This window comes from Poecilia formosa, unplaced genomic scaffold (assembly GCF_000485575.1).
Source record: "Poecilia formosa unplaced genomic scaffold, Poecilia_formosa-5.1.2 Scaffold134, whole genome shotgun sequence".
NCBI lineage: Eukaryota > Metazoa > Chordata > Actinopteri > Cyprinodontiformes > Poeciliidae > Poecilia > Poecilia formosa.
The window spans coordinates 524,769-546,912 of record NW_006800073.1 but is presented as its reverse complement, the minus strand read 5'-3'; the positions used below and the strand labels follow the sequence as shown (position 1 = coordinate 546,912).

Genomic DNA, 22,144 nt, shown 5'->3' with positions numbered 1-22,144 from the left:
CGGTGCTTGAGTTTGAATTTTTTGTTGATTTTCTGTAATCTACAGAGAGTCAAATACTTTTTACTTTTGTGTAAAAGTACGTTGAAGTAGTTCTGCTTTTACTTCAGTACAGTTTTTGGTTGTTCTATCCACCACCGGTCACATTCATCTAGCGCTGTGCTGTTGCCTAGCAACCCCAGTTGAGCCCAGCCCTGTTACCTAGTAACCCAAGCAGAGTCCCAGTACATTTGGTTTGCTGGTTTTACCACTGTATGTGCTGCCGGAAAAGACAAGTGTTTAGTTATTTGTCTTTAAAATGCCAACATTTCCACTTAATTTTATATTTTGGTCAACCTGATAATGTAAAATATTAAATGATTTTCATTTTCTCAGTACTTGAGTCGCCTTTTTACCAAATGCTTTTTTACTCTTGAGTAATTTCTTGGACGGCTACTTTTTACTTTTACTTGAGTAAAAACATGTTGAAGTAGTGCTACTCTTACCTGAGTACAATTTTTGGTTACTCTGCCCACCTGTGGTCACATTCGACTAGCATTCCGCCGTTACCTAGCAGCCAAGCCCAGACCCGTTACCTAGCAACCCAAGCCGAGCCCAGCCCCGTTACCTAGCAACCCCAGCTGAACCCAGACCCGTTACCTTTAGTTGAAGCTGCTCTTTTAAACGTTCTAATGTGTCTGCTTGTATGTGTGTTCATAATGTGTTAAAAATGAAAGCTACAGAGAAGAATAATAACAAGTAAAGTTGTTTTTCTCCTCAGGGCGCTGGCTGCATTGGGACTAAAGGACCCTCTCGCTCATCCACGAAGAACGAAGCAATGACTCTATCAACTAACCTAAACGTTAACCTGGCCATTCTGCAATAACAGTAGCAAAGGAAAATAGGGGGGAAATGACATGAAGAATGTATAAACTTGTTCTCAGATTTAGCGGGTTGAATCGGACCGGCTGTTTTCTCTCTCCGTCTACGTGTCCGGCGCCGTTCATCATCTTACAGTTTCAAACCTCAGAACGTCTGCTCGACACCAAGGGCCGGGCCAGAACCTGGACTCATTGTTTAGTTCGGATCTAGAGGGTGTTAAAGCTGAAAAGTGATTCTGGGAGACAGACAGATGTGTCGGAAGCAACACCGGCGCTCCTTTATTTCCGCTGGTGTCCGGTTTCAGCCGGCGCAGCCCCTTTTTGTTGGCCTGCCTGGTCCCCACCAGGATCGGGTGGTGTGGTAAAACACGGCTGAATTCACACCACCATTTATGTCCGACCACATCAGAGATCCATTGTCTGGTGGCACCTTGAAGGCGGATAGTGATCTCTGTTGAAAGGGGCATCAAAGGAGTGAATTTGGTGGAGCAAACTTTGTCACCAGAAGCTTTTATGGCCCTTAAATTGGTTTATGTTGGTTATTCAGACTAAAATAGATCAGTCTTTCACTCTAGTGGCAAAATCTTAAGCTGAAAAATTATATTTAAGTACATTTATTGAAAAGAAGCAACTTTACTGCTGCAGCACTTATTTACTACATCGGAGTATCAGAGTCAAGCTAAGAAAACATTTTACAAGAATAAAGTTGTGAGTAGAAAGTAGAATTAATACTAGTACAATGTCATAATATTATTAGAATAAAGTCATAATATTACCAGAATAAAGTTGCAGTAATGTGAGATTAAAGTCTTAATTTTGTGGTAAGTCATAATATAGAATAAAGTTGCAAAATTACCAGTATAAAGTTGTAGCTATAGAAGAATAAAGTCAGAATATTTTGAGAATAAAGTTGTAATATTTCGAGAACAGTCAAAACATCAGCATCAGATTATTATCAGTATTTACTACAACTTTATTCTCGTAATATTTCGACTTTTCTCAAAGTGTTACAACTTTATTCTGATATTTTAACAGATTAAGTATTTCCTTATTTGTAAAAGCAAAACCAAAGTATAAACTCTGATGTAAATAAAGCAAAATTCATATTCTGCACAGTTTCAAAGCTTCATTTGAATCTCAGCTTCTTCTAAAAACAGCCCAAGCACTTGAAAGAAAAAATAAAACAATAAAAAACACTCAGATGTTTTTTGGCAATAAAATAATTATTTTTGGTGCCTTGAAAATGAGCTGTTTCAAAAACGTCACACTTCGCTGTTACCTCGCTGAGCTCCAGCATGATTGGTCAGCCGGTTTTACCTCTGTTTGTGCTTTACAATGGCTGCTGGAAAAGACAAGTGTTTTGTTGTTGACTTACCATTTAGAAATAACTTCCTGCATTCTTGTTGGTTGTGCAGGAGGCTCCACTTCTGCTTTTCAAAGATGTACAGATGTGTAATTGTGCATCAGTTTGCATCCATTTTAATATGAGAGTGTAAAAGTTGAGTTGGGGGCTATAGCCAGCAGCAGCTTATTCGGACTCTCCTTTTTTTCTTTGCTTGTGTTTTGGAACTACTGATTTAGTTTAAAGCTATGCTATGCTATGCTATGCTATGCTATGCTAGTTGGACAGTAGCCTCCAGTTTTACCCAGTAAGAACCAAGACTCCCACCAAGTCACTATGAAGTTTCTACTGGGAGTTTTTATGAGGACGGATCCGACAGAGAGACAAAAACAGCCGATCCGAGAGGATGGCAAGCAAAAAAAATGAAAAATGTGAACAGAAGTTGGTCATTCTACTGCACACACAAGCCATAACAGGAAGGAAAAGCTGTCTGTGGAGGAGAGAGGGCAGCCTGACGAAGCCCAGAAAACAAAACCTTTAGCCTCTGTGTTTACGATGCATGTCCAATAACGACAATGACCTAAAAAAAACAAACAACATTTTTTTGGTAGTGAAGATGATATGAGGTGTCGTTAAAAAAATATATATCTGTATGATAAACCTACAGGGTGGGTTTGGGGCGGCTGGGCGGGGCATCTGAGGGGCGGGAATCAAATTTGTAAGATGTGTGTATTTTTTTCAGTTGTATTTTATTATTTTTTTTACGATAACTATTTATTTTCTTCAGGTATGTATTGGATAAACGTATGTACATGTTCGGTTTTGTTCTTTGCTTCGTTTGGACGAGTTTCAAGAGTAAATATGAAAAACATTGAGAATTGTCATTCAAATACGCTAAATGTGTACATTTTGAGGAACAAATTGTGCAACGATTTAACAGATTTCCATGATTCCAGTGATAGTAATAAGATGAAAATATCTGAAAAATAAAGAATAATATTAATAATAATGACAATGATGATGATGAAAATGGTGATGTAAAAGAAAAAATAAATAAAGCAATCCAGGTGGATTTGCTGATAATCATGTAGTTTTTTGTTTTTATTGGTCTATTTTATTTTTTCTCTGTTTTTGCACTATAAGTGCTACATTAATAGCATAAAGCCAGGTTTTATATTATTATTGCTCCATTAGTTTATAAAAAATGTTTTATTTGGTTCCTTAGTTACATAATAACAGAAAGAGTCCAGTTGAAATTCCAGTGTGAACAGAGGTTCAGGTGTGCTTAATTAGCTGCATTTCCACTGACATTAAAATTTCACAAATAGGAATTATAAAAATAAATTTGCATAATGGAAAAGCCAAACAACAACAAAAAATCACATACTTGAATAAAAATTGTGTTTAGCTAGGATGAGGTGATTTTTCTACCTGCATTGTCTTATAAGACAGAAAAAAGAAGTAAATTTCTCCAAAAAAACTTATAATTAATTTTTCTTTGAAAACAAAAAACAAAACTATTCCTGGCCATAAAAACCCAGAAATTTGCAAAAAGAAACCAACCCAAAAACAACAACTTTGAAATTTTGAGATTAATTCAATGTATTTTCTAGGTAATGAGCTTTAAAAACTTTTCTGAGATGGTCAATTTTTTTACTTTCAGAAATTTCCTAGAAAAAACATTTATGTTTTTGCCTCCGTTGTTTTTACTCACTTTTTCACATTTACTATTTTTTTTTATCTCCAGTAATCTTAATAAACTGTTATATTTTTCGGCTGTATGTATTTCGCAAAATTGCGTCTTTAGCACGTTTTTTCCGCATCACGCAAGTCACGTGATCCACAACCGGATGTTACTACCGGGGGAAAAGACTCGGGCAGGAAGTGGCAGGAGGATGTTTTTTAATGATTCACTGAATGAACGAATTTTTTCACGTGTGATTTTAATTTCGTCTCTTACTTTATGGAAAACATCACAATTTTTAATTTTTTTTTTCAACATTAGTTTAATATTAACAATTTTTTGTGCACATACGTAATAGAAACTGGGTTTTTGTCAACGATTCCCGCAGCCGTCATTGATTTAAATGAAACATAATTTTTCTGGATCACCAAAAACCACAAGGAACCTTCAGGCCTTGGCAGCAGGTGGGTTTGATTATTCCAGCTTTCAGTAACTACAGACTCACATGTACATACCTGTATTTGTGTATTTCTTTCTTCCTTTTTTGGCATCATTAGATTTGCCAGCAAGAAACATAGCAAAACAACTGTCTGGGCTAGCAACAAAAATACTTGAGAGCCTTTCGTAAAACACTTCTAAGTGGATATTTTAATAGTTCCTTGCTTTGTTTTTCCTCATGGTTTTGTTCTGAAGCCTCCCTTAAGCTCGGTATTTAATTGTTTCCTGTTTTTGAATTTCTTTGTCACCTTCTGGTTTGAATCTTTGTTAATACTTTGAGGTTTACACTTCGCTGGTTCCCTGTGACCTTTATCGGCCGTTTTTCTCCAGTTTTCTCACATTTTAACCTAATGTCCCCCACGCAACTGACCTTTATTCTGCTTATTAGACCCAGCTGTGTTCACCCCAGTTATCATCACACAGCCCTGTATTTAGGTTTCTTTTGCTCTGACCTCATTTCCTGTTTTGAGTTATTTGTGTCATGTAAGATTTTTCCATTAAATCTTCACTTGAACTTCTGGGCCCTCAACAAACATGATGGGAATAGTTATATGAAGTTTTAAAAGTACCTATTGCTTTCTTGAAGAGGTTACGATTGGTCTATGGTCTATACTAAACATGTTTATAAATGTTTTTGCAAAAAAATTATTCTTGTATAATAATGAGTTTTAGTCTTTTCAGCTTGAGCTGTTTTAGGATGTCCTGTCACTGTAAATCCACGCCATCCAACTCAACATTTACACTCGTATGTGAAAATGGCTGCAAACAAATGCAGCTGTACATATTTGAAAAGCAAAAGTGGAGCCTCTTGTACAGCCAACAACAACAGCGGTAAAACCAGTTTACCAAATGTACTTGAGCTCAGTTTGGGTTGCTAGGAAACGGGCGGAACTCTGCTGCGGTTGCTAGGTAACGGCACAGTGAATACTGAATTGTGTTTCATTCTAAAGGTTTTTTAAACCTTTTTCTTTCCGGGATCCAAAAAAACGGCAACTTATTGCCAAAAGCCACCTTTTCCTTCTTGTTAAGTGCTTGTTCTTATTTTAGAGGCAGTAGAAACCAAAATGGAAATACAAAAACGTGAACAATCAGAATTTTTCATAATTATAATACGTCCCCAACCATTTTTGTATGCAATTATTTTTCTTCTGGAAAGAGAGAAACTTCCTGGAGAACTTTGAAGCCTTCAGACCAGATTATAAAATGTATATCATGTTTGACTCTAGTTTTAGTTTCTGCCTCCATATTTTATCACATTTGAACAATTCAAACATTTCTCTTGGTTTGTCTTAAAGTGAATTTGTTTATAGGTTTGGCTGTAAAGGTTGTTCCTTCCTAATTTCGCTTTAAGATAACCTGCACCTTTGTTGCTTTTAGTTCTGCACTGTGTGTATAAGTGCACTCTAAAGAAATACTGATAATACATCTATAAATACTTTTTAAATTTATTTTAATCTTGTCATTTTTAACACATTTGTAAACATATGTAATCACTTAAGTAATAAAGCAAATATTTCCAGCTTAAAAATGAAGTTTGCATTTTAAAATGTATATTTTTACCTGTTTTACCAAGTTATTGATGGACAACCCATTTAGAATTTAAATGAACTAAACAATTAAAACATAAACTCAAAATCAATGCACTGAAGCATTAAAAATCTAAGGATAAATGCATCAGAACAGTCTTCAGTCAGAGGCTACTTTTGATTTGCTGCACGACTGACTGCTACTGGAGATCCTTGCTGGTCAAAACTCTGAAGATCCTTAGATGATTTGAGTTTCATTTAATTTCCTTTTGGAGTAAATAAAGTATTTTTTGAAATGAGTTGAATTATCTCTGCAATAACAAATGGATAAATAAGTTTATTATGCCTTTTTTAGCTTTACTTGTTTTGAAAATAAACAAAATCTTAATGACATGAACAAAGTTGTCTGATTTTTGTAGAGAAAACACTTAAAAGTAAAAAAATATATAGAAAAAATGATAATAAATATAAGCAAAGAAGCACTAAAAATAAAACAAATGCATTGAAAACTAAATTTAAAAAATCATTAAAAAGTGCTCAAAAATATTAAAATACAAATGTCTTTTATTATATCATGTAATCAGATCTTCTTTAGGCGTCACATAATTTACAACCCAGATCCTGTAAAATTCACCCACAGCTGTAAGAGTTTGGAGCAGTGAAATGAAATCTCAGTAGGTGGCGCTCTTTGCTTTTACAAGGCCAGCGACCCAAAGGCTGGAATCATCATCAGACACCGGAGAGAGCTACTACTGCATGAAGACGTCTTCTATAAATACACACGGCGATACAGAAAAGGTATACTGGTGTCATGTTGTAGACACAGCAGGAAATATATTAATATCAAAGACATGCGTACATACTAGGCAAAAATAACTTAGGTTATGAAAGATAAATCATACAAAAACAGTACTTCTTGGTGTAAAATCTCTATATACAGAGGTGGGTAGTAACTACTTACATTTATTTGAAAAATATACTTTTACTTGAGTGATATATTTTATGAAGTATTGCTATTCTTGAGCTAATTTCACTGAATTGTTTTTCTAATTTTCTGCATGCTGAAGCATTTGGCACTGGAAGTATTTCACCCTGTTCCAACAAAGTACATTTGACTGTATTAGTTTCATAGGTTTATTTTTATTTGGAAAAATGCTTCATCTGCTCCCTCAATCTGTTATTTTGTAATCATGATATCTGTATTTTTTCTCTTTAGTCTTTAAAATACCAGAATTTGGACACAACTTCACATTATTAATATTAAATCAGATGATCTGATCAGTTGCTCTTGAGTAATTTCTTGGACCATTTTTACTTTTACCTGAGTAAAAATATGTTTAATTTAGGGATGCATGTTATCGATGAATGAGTTGATAAGCGGCCATTTTGTTAAAAAACTGAGTTTCCTTTTGTGTGAAGAAGGCTGGCTGTCTTTCCATAACACGAAGAGCTAAATTTGTCATCATGTGCTGAATCAAAAACAAAAAAACATTGTAAAACTTTAGGAGTTTGTTGAATGTTTATATCTCTAAACAGAACTGCATAAAGTGCATCTTGCATGACTTTGTTTGGACTGCTTCTCTTTCCCATTCTGTCATGACGCTGCCATCTTTGTTTCTGCATCAACTGGCTAGTTTAAGCATGACCAGCAGCGCCCTCTGCTGGATTACAGCCAAACTACAAGATTGACTTAATCAATTTGAACTAATTTTATTAATTGTTTGCATCCCTTGTTGAAGTTGGGCAACTCTTACTTGAGCACAATATTTGGGTTCTCTACTACAACGGCGTATAAGGGCCATTCTAGATAAGGAAAAGGAGTACATTTCTGCCAAACAAACCAAGTTTTAGATTAATCTAAAATAAATTCTAGATAAAACATGGGAAATTTCTGAATTTCAAAAGTTGAAAATATTTGACTTTTGGAAAAGCATTTTCTAGAAAATTTTGAGACCACAAAAAGTTCCCCCCCCCCTCATTTCTGACTTTTCAAACTCAGAAATTTCACATTCTTTTCTAGAAAATTTGTCAGATCTCAAAATTTGATTTTTTTTTTCTGATAAATTTCCAACTACTCACACTGACAAACTTCCATCTTTTTTCCAGAAAATTTGATGCAAATTATGAAATTTCCTTCTTTACTGGAAAATTTTAGATGGCTTTTAAACATTTCTTGCAAATTTTCCAACTCTTGATGCTCAGTTTTCTCAATATTTCCAGAAATGTTCTCCTTTTTTAATTGGTCTTAAGGCGCCATTGTTCTCTACCCACCTCTGTCTATATAACAGTTTCCCTAAAATCATTTAGCATTGAGGTCTTCTTGTTTTTTTTGTAAAAGTCATAAAATGGAGGAAGGACACAGAACGTCCAAACGTGTCTTCCTTCCTTGCGTTAGACTCTCCTGCGCCTCGTCATCACGTCCTTCCCCTGATTTGTTCTGGACAGCAGCACGCAGACGCAGGACGAGTCTATCCGGATCCACCGCCATCCCATCTTGTTCTTGGCGTCCTTGGAGAGCGCGCGGACGTATGACTGCTTCTCTCTGCACTCGCTCCGCCATTGTTTTTTATCCACGCCGAGGCAGCTGGCCCCGGCGACGCCGGCCGCCGCGGACCTCGCGCCCGCTCCCCGCGTCCTGCTCGAGCCGCTCTGCCCATCGGGCCGACGGCACCGCGTCTCGTAAAAGTACTGCTTGAGCGCGCCCGTCATTGTCTGGATCTGCGGGATGATGGTGACCCGCTCGCCGTGCGAGTCGATGGCGGTGGTTTTGTTGTTGACCCACGTGCTTTCCGACTCGCACACGGACTTCTCCCCCCTGCGGGTGTCTATCAGGTGTGAACGTTTGTCCCGTTTCACCGGGCGGTGCGCCTCGTCGGCGGGCTCCCTGTTGTAGTCCGCCCATGTCGGAGTCGGCGTGGTCCGGTCGGCGGCGCGATCACCGTGACCCTCTACGTCTCCGTCGCTGTCGTCCTCCATTAGCCCGTTCTCCAACATCAGTAGAAGCGGCGGATGCTCCGGTGGCGACGGCGAGGGCGAGAACAGGACGCGGGGATGTGCGTCCAGAAACATTTCGTCTATTTCCAGACCCAAACCGACATCTACGGCGGGGCTGTCCTCGGCTGCGCCTGTCCTAAAATGGCGCGGCGTCGAGTCCGAGTCGCCATCTTTCCTGCTAGCTTTGTAGTCCTTTGGTAGCGAGTTTTCCTGGGAAATTTCCTCGGTCCTGAGCGGTTCTTCTTCTTCTTCTGCGGGAACGTCCGGACTGCTGAACGGTTTGTAGGTTATCTGGTTCTCCACTTCGGACGTGGAGGTCTGCTTATGATCCTCGCTGGGCTGCGCGGTTGCGGGGTTGTGAGGGAAGGGCAGGGCCGAGGCGATCACCATGGCAACCAGGGGAAGCCAGTGCATCACTCCCAGGACGTATCAGCTGGCAAGGAGAGGAGAGACGCGTTAATTCAGCTTTCAGACTCACTCCCCTTCATAATAGATAAAATAATTAGATATAACATCTTAGAACTTAATTTTTGAAAACTAAATGTCACAAACTTCACCTAAGACAATATCAGTGTCTTTGCTTCTGAAAAAGTGCTACAAACATTTAATGTATTATTATAACTTTAAGAATTTGTGGACAGGGATGACCAAAGGCTTTTTGGGGCCCTAAGCAGATTTCATTTGGGCCTCCCACACCAACATGTCAACACCAGATGCTTTGTCGTTCCCAGGCTACTGTCATCATTATTTGTATTTAGCTTACATTATACCAATTTTGTTATGACTGATGATTTAACCTTACAGGAGTAGCAAACTAAAAAAAGTAAATAATTTTGAAACGCTGAATGGTATTTAAGTGTGCCACATTATTTGAAGTATTTTAAAGTAGGGCTGGATGATATGGCTGAAAAACGTGTCCTGACATAAGCATTTCATATCAATCTACCGATAATTATTGATTTGTTTTTGGTTTTAAATGTCTGAAATACTGTAAAAACTGGTGGCGAGATCTTTCTTGTTTTATCCTCAGTTTTCACTCTGTTGTTTTTTTAATTAATTTATTTATTTAAGAACAATGAGGAATGGTGGCGAAACCTGAAACTGCTGCTTTACAATTTAGTGAACAAGTTGTTGCTAGGCAACAAAAGAGTGAGTGAGTTGCTAGGTAGCCAAAGGTTGACAACTATAAAAATAATATAGAAATCGTTTTTCCATGTGTAATATCATTTAGTTTGTATTATTCAATGTTGTTTTGAATATAAATATTTGTATCATGCTAGCTTGGTGCTCTTTGGGGCCCCCTAGTGGTGTGGGGGCCTTAGGCAGCCATTTAACTTGCATATACTTTGGGCTGGCTCTGGCAGCTTTGACAGTGAAACAAAGAGCCCCAATTAGGGTGTAAAACGAGTGTTTTTATTGGCGGCTCTCAGCTTTATGACTGTAGAGCTTCAGCTGCTGACGTATGGCTTTAAAATCTTGGCAGAACTTGTGGAAAAACAGGACCGAGAACAGAGAGATCGCACTTTTCTTCATGTGGAGCCCAGGAGGGGAATGTTCTGCAGAATGAGGAACTGACCTTCAAACGGAGACGCTGACAATCTGGTATGTGCTCAACTCAGACTCGTTAAATCAACGGAAGAGATCCAGAGAGAATAAATTAGTTCTGCTAATTCAGAGCTGTTACTTTTTCCCCTGAAAATCTAAAGTTTCCTGTTTAAAGGAGACCTATTGTACTTCCTTGAACAGATTAGGATAGATCTACAGCCTATAGAAAGCATCTTCATTAAATTTAGTCAGCTCGGTTCAAAATGAGCAGTTTTAGGGCCTCTTGTTATTTTACATCCAAATAATTTGCTGTTGGCTCAATGTTTACACTCGCATGTAAAAATGGGTGCAAACAAATGAGAAACTATACAACTCTGAGAAGCAGAAGTGGAGCCTCCTGCACAACCAACAAGAATCCAGTAAGTGGTTTCTGGATGGTAAGTCAACAATAAAACATTTCTCTTTTCCAGCAGCCATTATGCAGCGCCTACAGCGATGAAACTGGCTGGCCAAATGTGCTGGAGCTCAGTTTGGGTTGCTAGGTGACGGGCAGAGTTCCGCTGCTGTGGCTAGGTAACGGGCTGTTACTGATACTTTGCGACGTTACATTCTGAAGTTTTTTGAAACGGTTCACCACAAAGCAGAAGCGGCAGAGATCAAAATGGAAGTACAAAAACGTGCAAAATGTGAATTTCTTACAAAAAATTGTTAGCTTTTTACCAGGATTTATGTGAAATATACTCTTAGGTGAACAAAAGCGCCTTTCACAACACAAACAAAACTTAAGAAGGTAAGTAAATATTCTTTTATGCTTTATGAGGATGGAAAGACACCAGAAAGAAAGAAAGGAAACTTTTCTCTCTACAATCTAAGCTTTGATTTTTTTTTTTGTACAATTATTCCTTCTGATTTTTTGATGCTGTGCAGCTGAAAGGATTTTTACTTCTACTTTTTTACTTTAGGATAACTGTTATGATGCGTAACTATGGCAACAAGGTGTCTTTGTTTGTTTGTTTTGTTCAGAAGGATCTGATTAGCACCTTAAAAGCTCAATTAATACTTGAACTATGACCCCAAACCCTGGAGGTCATAGTTTGGTTTGAATTGCTTGGAAAAAGCAATTCAAACCATTCCATCCATCCATCACAAAGGGTCAGGATCGTATCCCAGACTTCATCTTTCTAACCTGACAGAGATTTAACGAGGCGCAGCAAAAGCAAATGAGGTGGATTAGCAGAGCTTCCCAACAACTGATTGTGTCGTCCAGGACATTTTGTGATGAAATATAATCTCTGCTGCCTGATGTTGAGCTGCCATTCATGACTGTAATGAGACTGTCTTCAGTCAGAGATCTCTTCAGAATGGTTGCAGAACTGACTGCTACTGGAGATCTCTCTTCTTTGAAGATGCTTGGATGACATGACTTGACCTTTATTTCCTCTTGTCAGTTGCCCTGAATTGAATTATTTTTTTAAATTAAAAATACAAAAATAAGTTGTTTTTTAAACTGTATTACAAAAATATTAAAAACAAACACAGTAGAGTGTTTTCTTAAGAATTTTTCTTACAGATTTCCTTTTTTTTCCTATTTTGTTGGTCATATTTGTGTCTTGTGGTTGGGGGCCGCACAGGATCATTTCAAGGGCCACAGAATGGCCCCCAGACCAACTCTGGACTCCCTTTGACTTAAAGCAACACTCTAAAGACTGGGAATAAATTTCTTAACAGCAACACTGCAAAAAAATGCAGATTTTAAGTACTTTTGGTAAAGTTTCTAGTGCAAATATCTTTGTACACTTAAAAAAGGGCAACACTAACTTATAGGTAGCTTTCCAGTTAGAAATAAGAATTTAAGTTAATAATTATTTAATATTGATGAAAAAATACTGGCTGTAAGTGAAATAATCTGCCAGTGGAACCAGTGCTTTTTGTTTTAATCAATATCAGGCAATTATTTACTCATATATTGCTGAATAGTTACTTGTAAGTTAGTTTTGTCTTATTTCAAGTGGATTAAGATATTTGCACTAGAAATTAGACCAAAAATACAAAATATTTGTGGTGGTGGGGGGTTCATTGTGCTGAAGAGAAATTTTGTCCCAGCAATAAATAGAAGCTTGTTTTGAGTCAACAACCGCTTAATATTGATTAAAATTAAAAAAGTACTTGTTCCAATGGCAGATTATTTCACTTAGCAAGAACTTTTTCATGAATATTAAGGAACTACTCACTTAAAAAAGCTATATCTTGCTGAAAAGTTACTTGTAAGCTGGTTTCTATCATTTTTCAAGTGTATGAAGATATTTTAAGTATAAAAATACTTGGTAAAGTTTTGAGTTTTTCCAGTGAACATGAAAACGCAGAATGTCGTTATTTCTGCGTTTTGACATTGTTTTTCCTGGAAGCTGAACTTCCAGGTAAAACAGACGGAGGTTTAATTACGTAAAATCCAAAACATGCTGCTTCTTTTTGCCAGTAGCTCTTGTAAAACTCGACAGGAGGATTTTAGTTGTACCTCAAACACCAGATCACATGACGCCTAAACCTCAGGTGTCATCGCTGAACTCAGCCGCAGGGCGATTCTGTTCTTCTCTGGAATGGCAAGCGACCGATTCATTAGGCTGAATGAGCTTCCATTATTGAGAGATGGCAACAGTAAATATCCTGCATGCCATAACCTGCATCATTTCAGCTGTAACTGTTATTACAATCGGAGCCAATACCGACTCCCAGCGCGCTCCCAGGAGCAGTGATAACGGTTACACAGCCATCAAAAATGTAAACATTTCCCGGGACGGAGACGGACGCTTTCAGCCGTCCGTGAGTCTGTGTGCATGAAATGAAGCGCAGCGAAGAGGGAAGGCATGATTCATCCGCATTTCAACACGAGGTTGCCCTCTGACTAACACGACAAATATTCCAGTCACCCCCGTCTTTGTGGCAGCCAGAGCGGGCTTTCATTCAGGCGGCACACACACTGCAAAAACACGAAATCAAACCAAGTGTCTTTAATTTAGGACACGTGAAAGAAGACAAAACTAACATACAGGTAACTTTTTAGCAATATAGGAGGTCAAGTAATACTTAAGGTCAGTAATTACTTAATATTGATAAAGAACTAGTTCCACTGTATAAGTGAAATAATATTTTTAATTAATATTGAGGGATTGTTAACTTAAAACAAGCTACTATATCTTGTTGAAAAGTTACTTGTAAGTTAGTTTTGTCTAATTTCAAGTGTACTAAGATGTTTGCACTAGAAACTAGACCAAAAACACTTTGCAAGATACATTTTTTGCAGTGTAGTCAATAAAATCAGATAAAACAGAATTGATTCATTTGTGCTACTGCTGCACTGCAAAAACACAAATCCTTACAGTATTTTTGGTTTTCTTTCTAGTAAACTTGAAATAAGAAAGATAAAACTAACTTATAAGTAGGTTTTCATCAAAATAACTTGTTTTAAGCCAATATTTCCCTAATATTGATTAAAATTGGCAGATTAACTTAAGACATTTTCCTACAACTGAAATAATCTGGCAGTGGAACTAGAACTTTTAAATCAACATTAAGGAATCTTGACTTAAAACAAACTCCTATATTTGGCTAAAAAGCTACATAAGCCAGTTTTCTTATTTCAAGTGTAAGACATTTGTAATGGAAACTAGAGCAAAAATACCTGCTAAAGATTTGTATTTTTACAGTGTAGTAAATAAAGTCCAGGAACAAGTTGGTCAAAAAAATGCATGAAACCAGAGTGAAGTAACTTAGTTTTGTTTTCTAAGTGTACTAATTTAAAAGTAACTGCTTTTAACAAGTGATATGAGCTTGCTTTAAGTCAATAATTATTTCATGTACGACAAGACTTTTGTACTAGAAACTAGACCAAAAATACTTGGTAATTTTTTTTGTGTTTTGCCGTGTAGCAAATTAAGACCAGGAACAAGTTGATCAAAAATGCTTGAAATCTTTAAGACAAAAATGACTTGAGTAACGTTTTCTTAGCAAGATATATGAGTTTGTTTTAAGTCAATAATTACTTAATACTGATAAAGTTCTAGTTTTATTGGTAAATTATTTCTCTTTTTAACTTGGAAAAATGCCTTATTATAAGTGAAATAATCTGCCAGAGGAACTGGTAAGTTTTAAATGAATGTTTTACTGAAAACAGGCTCCTGTTTCTTGCTGAAGTTACTTGTAAGTTAGTTTTCTTTTATTTAAAGTTTACCATGTTTGCACTAGAATCTAGATGGATTCACTGTTTTCTGTTTTTGCAGTGCATCGGCCTACGCAGCGTCGATTTTGTTGTTTGCGAGTAGAAAGAGCTGAAACTGTCGGAATGAAGGGAATGTCAGTGAATCATAACTGGAGCGCCGATCGTAGTTTCCTCGGGCTGCGGGGAGCCGGCGCTAAACGCAGGTGGACGTGAGATGAAAAGTGAGGGAGTTTCTGCGATGACTGAGTGGATGTATCGTCAGCCGTGCCCCGGACATGATGCATGTAGCAGCAGAGGACGGGACCGGGTTCTCATTACCATCCAGTAACCTCGGGCACTCTGCGTGCCTTCTGATGCCGACGATAAATCACATCAAACCAGCAACTGATCCATCCAGTCTGCCAAATTTCACTTGTAACAAAGGGAAAATTTGAATATAAGCAACAACTGTTGACAGATCTCTAAATGATGGAGAAGTGTGTGAGTTGGGTGGCGCAGAGCCAGGATTCCAGCATTTTCTGATTATTAATTACTCAACATTGCTGGTTTTGATTATAGAAAATTAACTAATTGGGTTTTTGTTATTGAAATGATCCACCAACAGAGCCAGCCCAAGATATATGCAAGTTAAGCGGCTCCTTAAGGCCTCCACACCACTAGGGGGCCCTCAATAGCATCAAGCTAGCACGAATAATCAGATTAATTGAGATAAATTGGATTATTGAAATAATTGTCAACTAATTAGTTAATTGTTAATGAGGCTCTAGAAAGCAAAAAAGATAATTGCTGAAAGAACAATATATTTAGAGCAATTATTAAGCCAAAACTGTACAAAAACACAAAAATATCAAGTTCAAGATAAAAAAAAAAAAACACTTTATGCAAATATGTTCCACCCAGAAGTCTTCAAATGGCATAGTTTTAGCTAAAGAAATGCTGTTACTGCATTTCAGGTGATGAAACATTTATTTAAAAAATAATTATTTATTTGTATTTTTTAATATTGTATAAAAATAAAATATGGTTAAAGTTAGTAAATGAAAAATCTGCAGAATGTGCTAAACGTTTTTATCCAATTACTCATCAGAAAAATCAATTATCTAAATAATCGTCAGTTGATAGAATCTGGTAATATATTTACCAGCCACAATGATGCTGGTGTGATGCAAGCTCAATACAGATTATGCTAATGCTAGTAAGTATGTTAGAAACATAGAGTAACCTAGTATCTAGTGTTGACATGTTGGTATGGGAGGCCCCAAATGGAAATCTGTTGAAGGCCCCCAAAAGCCTTTGGCCGGCCCTGGACCTTATGAACAGGTACAGAGCCGTGTTTTGGGTCCTGTACTGACTGTTTTATTCTACATGTATATCAAGAATCGTGATGTTTGTGACGTTAGCTTTGTAAAAATTGAGCTCGAAGATGTTTTTTGTTTGTTTTTTTAATGGCTGTTATCATTTCTGTTCTACTGAACCGGGTCAGTACTTTCTCTCCACCAGACAGTGAAATAACGTCAAACAGTTACAAATTAATTCAGATGGAAAACGAATGCCAACGTCAATTTAAATTAAATTAAACTAATTCAATTTAGGTCTGGACTTTGACTAGGCCGCTCTAACACATAAATATGCTTTGGTAGATTTGCTTGTTTGTGAACCTCCATCTCAGTCTTTAATGTTTTGAATCCTCTTACTGATATCCAACTTCTACCTAGGAATGCATTCCCACAGCATTATTCTGCCACTACTATGTTCCTTAATAACTATTCTGAAAATTCAGGCACTAAAATTATAATTTTTTTAGTTGTATGTTACAGAAACCATGAATCACACTGGAAAAACTCAAACATTACTCAAATTTAGATTTAATTTCTACTGCAAATATATTAGTACATTTGAATTAAGACAAAACTGACTTAGAAGTAATTTTTAACAAGATAGAAAGAGCTGATTTAAAATCAATAATTCTTAAAATTGATTTTAAAAAATCACTAGTTCTACTTGGAAATAAATTCAATTACAACAAGATATTTTTCCCCATGTTATAAATGAAATGATCTGCTAGTGAAACTATCAATATTAATTATTTACTTAAAACAAGCTTTTATATCTTGCTGAAAAGTTACTTCTAAGTTAGTTTTAACATAGTTTTTACAGTGTAAAACTGCTGAAATTGGCTCAAATCAAGACTGGATGATGATTCTTTAAAGAACAGGTTGATTTTCTATAAATAAAAGTAAATTTCCTGTCAAATATCCAGTTTTAAACCATGAAAAGACAGTAAAATTTCTTACTTTGATTTTGTGTTTATCAGCAAATTTTGATTTAAAAACTCAGGTTTAATGTGGCAAATTAAAGATGGATGTTGATATTTGAGCTTTAATTGCTGTTTACTTGACACAAATTAATATTTTTAATGTTTTAAATAACAGAATTGTGAGTAAACTCTAGAAGAATCGCGGCTTATCCAGACCTGAGAAACCTCTCCAGCTTTTCTCAGACTGTTGAAAGCAGACAGGCAGGCTTTTCCCCATGTAAGTGTTGTTTTTGTAAAAAAAAAAGTGGCGGCACTTCATCGCCGCGCTCCATTTGCTACAATGATGCGCATCATTTAGCCGCGGCGCTAACCGACGACCACAACGCTCTTCCACCCCGGCTGCCTCAGACCCGGCCAGAAAGTTCAGCCCTCCTCTCCCGCCTGATCTCCAGGTTTGATTTTCTTTTAAATGAAGAGAAGAGGAAAAAAAAACCCTGAACCAAACATGAAAGGCAGAAACAGACCAAACTATGACCTTCACCAGAAGGCCTCCATTCATTTCAGTGATCTTATTGTTTGCATTAGCCAGACGATGACTGCAGATTAATTGGACGTCTTGCATTGAAATCTTCAGAAACAGAAGAAGTTTGAACATTCCTGCTTCTTTTAACTCTTTAATTGCCTTTTGTGTGAGTAAATACGATAAAAATGTCCCAAAATATCAACTTTCTCCGTCCTTACATACACTGGAAAATGAGAATGGAGCTACAACTTCACAAAATCAAGCTATTTCTTCAAATTTAATCAACATTTTTTGTCAAACTTTAACGTTATAACTTCATAAATGTACTTGGTTAAACTTAATTTGATTACTTGTATAAGTGTAATCCAACAAAATGTTGACAAATTTACCAGATGTTTTTCAGTATTGAACAAAATTTGAAGTATTCGTTTGTATTCAGACAAATTTAGATTAAAATGTTAACATTTTGATTAATTTGAATAACAATTTCCTTGTTACAAAAGATAACAAATAAAAGTGAAACAAAAAAAAAAAACTTCCAGCAGGATGTTTCATTGCAAAATTATTCACAAATCTTAACAGATTTTAACAGGATTTTATGTGGTTTATTCATATTCACTGTAAAAACACAAAATCGTGCCAAGTATTTTTGGTCTAGTTTCTTGTCCAAATAACTTAATGCACTTAAAAAAGTAAAAACTAACTAAGAAGTAACTTTTCACCAGGATATAGGATCTTGTTTTAATTCTTTCATATTGATTTAAAGTTACTAGTAAGTCAGTTTTGTCTTATTTCTTTCTTGCACTAGAAACTAGATTTAAATACTTGGTAAGACTTTGTGTTTTTGCAGTGTGGAGGGCTTTAAAGTTGAGCACTCATAAAAATGTGAAGTGTTTATTTTCCAGAGACGCCCAGTAGTTGCAGCTCAGTCAGAATGAATGGAGATTATTCATAAACCTGAGTTTTCTGGTGTTGCCACAGATTCTGAGCTGGGTTTTGACTAGACCATTCTAATGCCTGATCATGGTTCGATTTAGCCCACTCTGTATGTTTCAGGGTGAAACTCGAGGTACTTTCAGGTTCGCCTTATCTGTGTCGAGCGTTCCCCACAGCATGATGCTGCCATGTTGCTGTGAATCTCTGCAGCTCCTCCAGAGTTACAAAACACATCGAACTTCATGGAGAAACATGGAAAACGTGGAGCTGATATGAACATTTTCATGGAAATGGTGGTGAGAAGTGGCGAGCAGACGCCATAAAGCAGCTCCACGCCTGGCGGAGGCTGCTGCTCGTTACTAGTCGCCCTCGTCCTGCGCGGCTAACGTTAGCCTGACGGCCCCATGATGCGCTCTGCGTGCTTAGAGTTGCGGCTGTGCCCCGTCCTGCGCTAATCTGAACTCTTTGAAGTTGTGCAACTCAAGGAGCTGCAAGAAACTGAAGCAGTTCCCTCTAAAAACTGGATGCAAAAATGTTTTCTCCTACTCAATAAATGCATCAAAGCTAAGAAATCCCACCTCTTTTGAGCCATAAATGCATCACCAGCAGCATGGATTTTCTTTTACTTTCCTTTAACCCCATAAAGGTGAAAAGCAAATGCTTTCATGCATAAACAAATAACATCCAGCAATTCATTTTTCTGGATTCTCTCTTGCAAATAATCTTAATTTCTCTTTTATGGATTAAAAATCTGTAATAAAGTTGTTACATCCTCTTTATTAAGCTTTTTATTTGCTTTTAGATGTTTCCTTGTTCACCAGAAGAGATGAACAAGTTTTTAAATTTAAGACTTTTACACTAAAAGCTAATTGATTTGATTGAGGAGATGCTTAGTTTTTAATCCTGAAAAAGTTCCAGTTTTTAAATCTTGGGGAAATGGATGGCTTTTAGTTAAAGAACAGAAACTTTCCACCAAAACAGAGATTTTTCTAATCACTACAAAGGCAGAAAATTAATCAAAAGATTATTTTCTAAATGTGTTTAGGTTACATCCAAAAGATTTTATAATATTTGGATCAACTTTTGCATTTTAAACACATTCCACATGGTTTTGGTCTCACTTACCAGGTTTTTTTATATTCTATTTTTGCACATTTTTGTTTAGAAATCCCCTAAAAATCAGACGTATGCACTTCTGCATGTTTTTAATTTAGTGACATGGAAAAAACTCCATCCAGGTTAATGTTTGGCGTCTTGCAGTGAAAACACCCAATTAATTCAAGTTTTGTGATCATTCATCCATGCAGAGACCCCCACCTAAAAGAGGAAAAACTCTCTCCTTGCGCTGTTCGCGCTTGCATTTTTTCGCTAAAAAGCGGAATGCCACCCACAGCGCCAGCTCGGCCCATTATCTTGCTGACAAGCCGGAGTTTAGACATCAACTCGGCGAGGTGTGTGTGATCTACCTGCGGGTTGGGACCGTGACTCAGTAGCTCTCACCTCACCTGAGTGACTGCCAAAGAAAACAAAATGCGCAGCAGCCCAAAAGGCGCAAGACGGCCAAGATAAATGCAGAAATGAAATGGGAGAAATAGCGCAACAGAAACACGCCAGAAGAATAAAGCCACAAAGCGTGCATGTATCCGCATGTCTGAACACGAAGAAAATAGATTATTAAAGTTTATGGAGCTAAATGTGTTTATTTTTCCAGCAGTTTGCATTAGTTTAAAACATTTATTCAAGTAAATAATAATAGTAATAATAAAGATGATTTATATGCGTACCGTTTAGGTGAGATCCGGACCCCGCGTCCTTCCAGCTGACACCACATTGATTATAGAGTCCTGTCGCCAGTTGCTCAACTGGTTTCTTTAAAAAACCCTCAAAAATCACTTTCACTTGGAAACACTGGATACAAACTCAAACATTTCTTTCTCCTTTTAGTAATCCGTGACATCGCATGCATGCAAAGAGAGAAACCCACTTGGACGAATGGAATAAATAAAAGTAGCGCAGTTTAATAAACTATATAAAAAAAACTCCTGTTCTCCAGGGAGCGCTTCCAATGAAAGGAGGGAAAAATGCGACGTGGGAAGTTTTAAAAATGCAATTGAGCCTCGAAATATTCCCATATGTTGGTCCTCCGTGAAGGGCGCTTTCTCGGAAAGTGTGTTTCAGTTCAAATAGGTGAGCGAGTGGAGCTGGGGAAGAAGTTCGGCTAATGTTTTATGGCTCTGAGCTCCGCCTGAAGCCCGCGCTGCAAGCTAGCTTACGCTACCAACATCACTTCCGGTTTGGAACTTCTGAATAAAACTCGTTTCAGAACGACGGCTGTGTGGGAGCGACGAAGTGCTTTTATTTTTTAGCTGCATTAGAGCACTTCCGGTGTTAAATGTTAACTTGACTCAGTTAACTTTTTTTTTTTAGGGAGGGGGAATACAGTATTAAACAAGAAACATTTGTACAAGTCATACAACAAATGTAAACTGTTAATATTAACACAAACACATGCGGTCAGAAGTTTACATACACCCATCACGGAAATTATTTATTTGAAGATTGCGTTTGACATTTTTATTTAAAAAGTGACTCAAGTATATCATTTACAAATTCAAATATTTTCATATCAATAATTGGTTGCAAAAGTTTATTTTGGATTTTCTCAAGTGGTGCTGAAAGTTTTAGAGTTAGTTTTCAAAGTGTGGCCTGAGGGCCATTTGTGGCACCTGGAAAGATTTTGTGCGGACCCTGATTGTAATTCAAGAATGATCAAAAATTAACTTTTTAATTAGCATAAAATTATTACTAATCAAATGTGAAGTGCAACGGAAATGTTTAATTGCCAAACATAGTAAATGAATTCAGGATCAGCATCTCATCATATAAACCTCCTGTGATGGATCATGACTTCATAAAAAGGCATCTTCTCACTGCGTTTCTTCTGGATGACACTCAAATATCCTGCAAGCTGTTGCAGTTTTACTGTTACGACTTCTCTCATTGGAACGAGAAGACATTTTGGTTTTAATGGGCTATAAATCCCGTAATAAAACTTTTTTATACGAGATTTATATCTGACAATAAAGACAAAGTGCTTTAAAGAGATACTCCTGAATTAATTTTGTAGTTCTGGCAGTTAAATGTTTCTGTAAGTATACATGTTTTAAAAGGGCATTTAAGTTTTGTTGTGGCCAAAATTATTTTTTAAATTTATTCTTCATCTCAACAAATACGTGTTTAAAAAAAGATGTTTGCTGCATTTCCAATAAAAAACTTTGTTGATATTCCGCTAAATTTGAAAAAACACAATTTTGCAATTGCAGTGTTTCCATTAACTAAGAAACACACTTAAAATCACACATGAATAAGTTTGTTCACGCATTAAATGACTAAAAAACATGCAACTCCTTCATCCTTCTACCACTTCCTGTCATCGTCTTCTTCATCTTTTCCAGCAGTAGCAACATCTGGTTGTTGATCACATGACTTGTATGATGCGAAAAATGTGTTTCCATTGCAGTTCTATGCAAAGCATGGATAGTTTTGATACAGCAGAAAAACCACCTCTTCTCAGCACAAAAGCTTTTTATTGGAATTGGTGTGTTTATGTTAAGCAAATTAATTTTTGTAATTCCAATTTGTGCATTTTCTGGGGAGCAGAAACACACAGGAACCTGACAGGATGCACGTGTTGCTCTTAAGACGGAAAAATGTTGATTTACACTCTTTGAAGTTATTTCTAAACAACAAAACATTCAATGACCAT

General features: G+C 36.8%; 2 protein-coding genes and 1 long non-coding RNA gene across 6 annotated transcripts in view; 2 read left to right on the top strand and 1 right to left on the bottom strand.

Annotated features, from left to right (window-relative positions):
- The window catches only part of LOC103144940 (liprin-alpha-3-like), a 39,737-nt gene extending 36,948 nt beyond the window's left edge, over positions 1-2,789 (top strand). For all 3 annotated transcript variants that reach the window (XM_016676449.1, XM_007562122.2, XM_007562124.2), the window contains one exon: positions 758-2,789. The gene's annotated coding sequence lies outside the window, so the exon portion shown is untranslated. The remainder of the gene's footprint in view (positions 1-757) is intronic.
- A 1,172-nt stretch (positions 2,790-3,961) lies between these two features.
- Positions 3,962-19,154, top strand: LOC107837321 (uncharacterized). Of its 2 annotated transcripts, none has more exons than XR_001663334.1 (3): positions 3,962-4,347; positions 10,385-10,503; positions 18,555-19,154. It is a non-coding gene; the product is annotated as an uncharacterized LOC107837321 (long non-coding RNA). The 2 variants fall into 2 exon arrangements; XR_001663335.1 differs by having other exon boundaries at positions 18,499-19,154.
- LOC103144936 (neurotrophin-3-like) lies at positions 8,231-20,601 on the bottom strand. Its single transcript, XM_007562113.2, has 2 exons — positions 20,163-20,601; positions 8,231-9,334 (listed from the first exon to the last, which is right to left on the bottom strand). The coding sequence occupies exon 2, from the start codon at positions 9,313-9,315 to the stop codon at positions 8,299-8,301; it is 1,017 nt and encodes a 338-aa protein (XP_007562175.1). The 5' UTR covers positions 9,316-9,334; positions 20,163-20,601; the 3' UTR covers positions 8,231-8,298.
- Between the last annotated feature and the right edge of the window lie 1,543 nt (positions 20,602-22,144).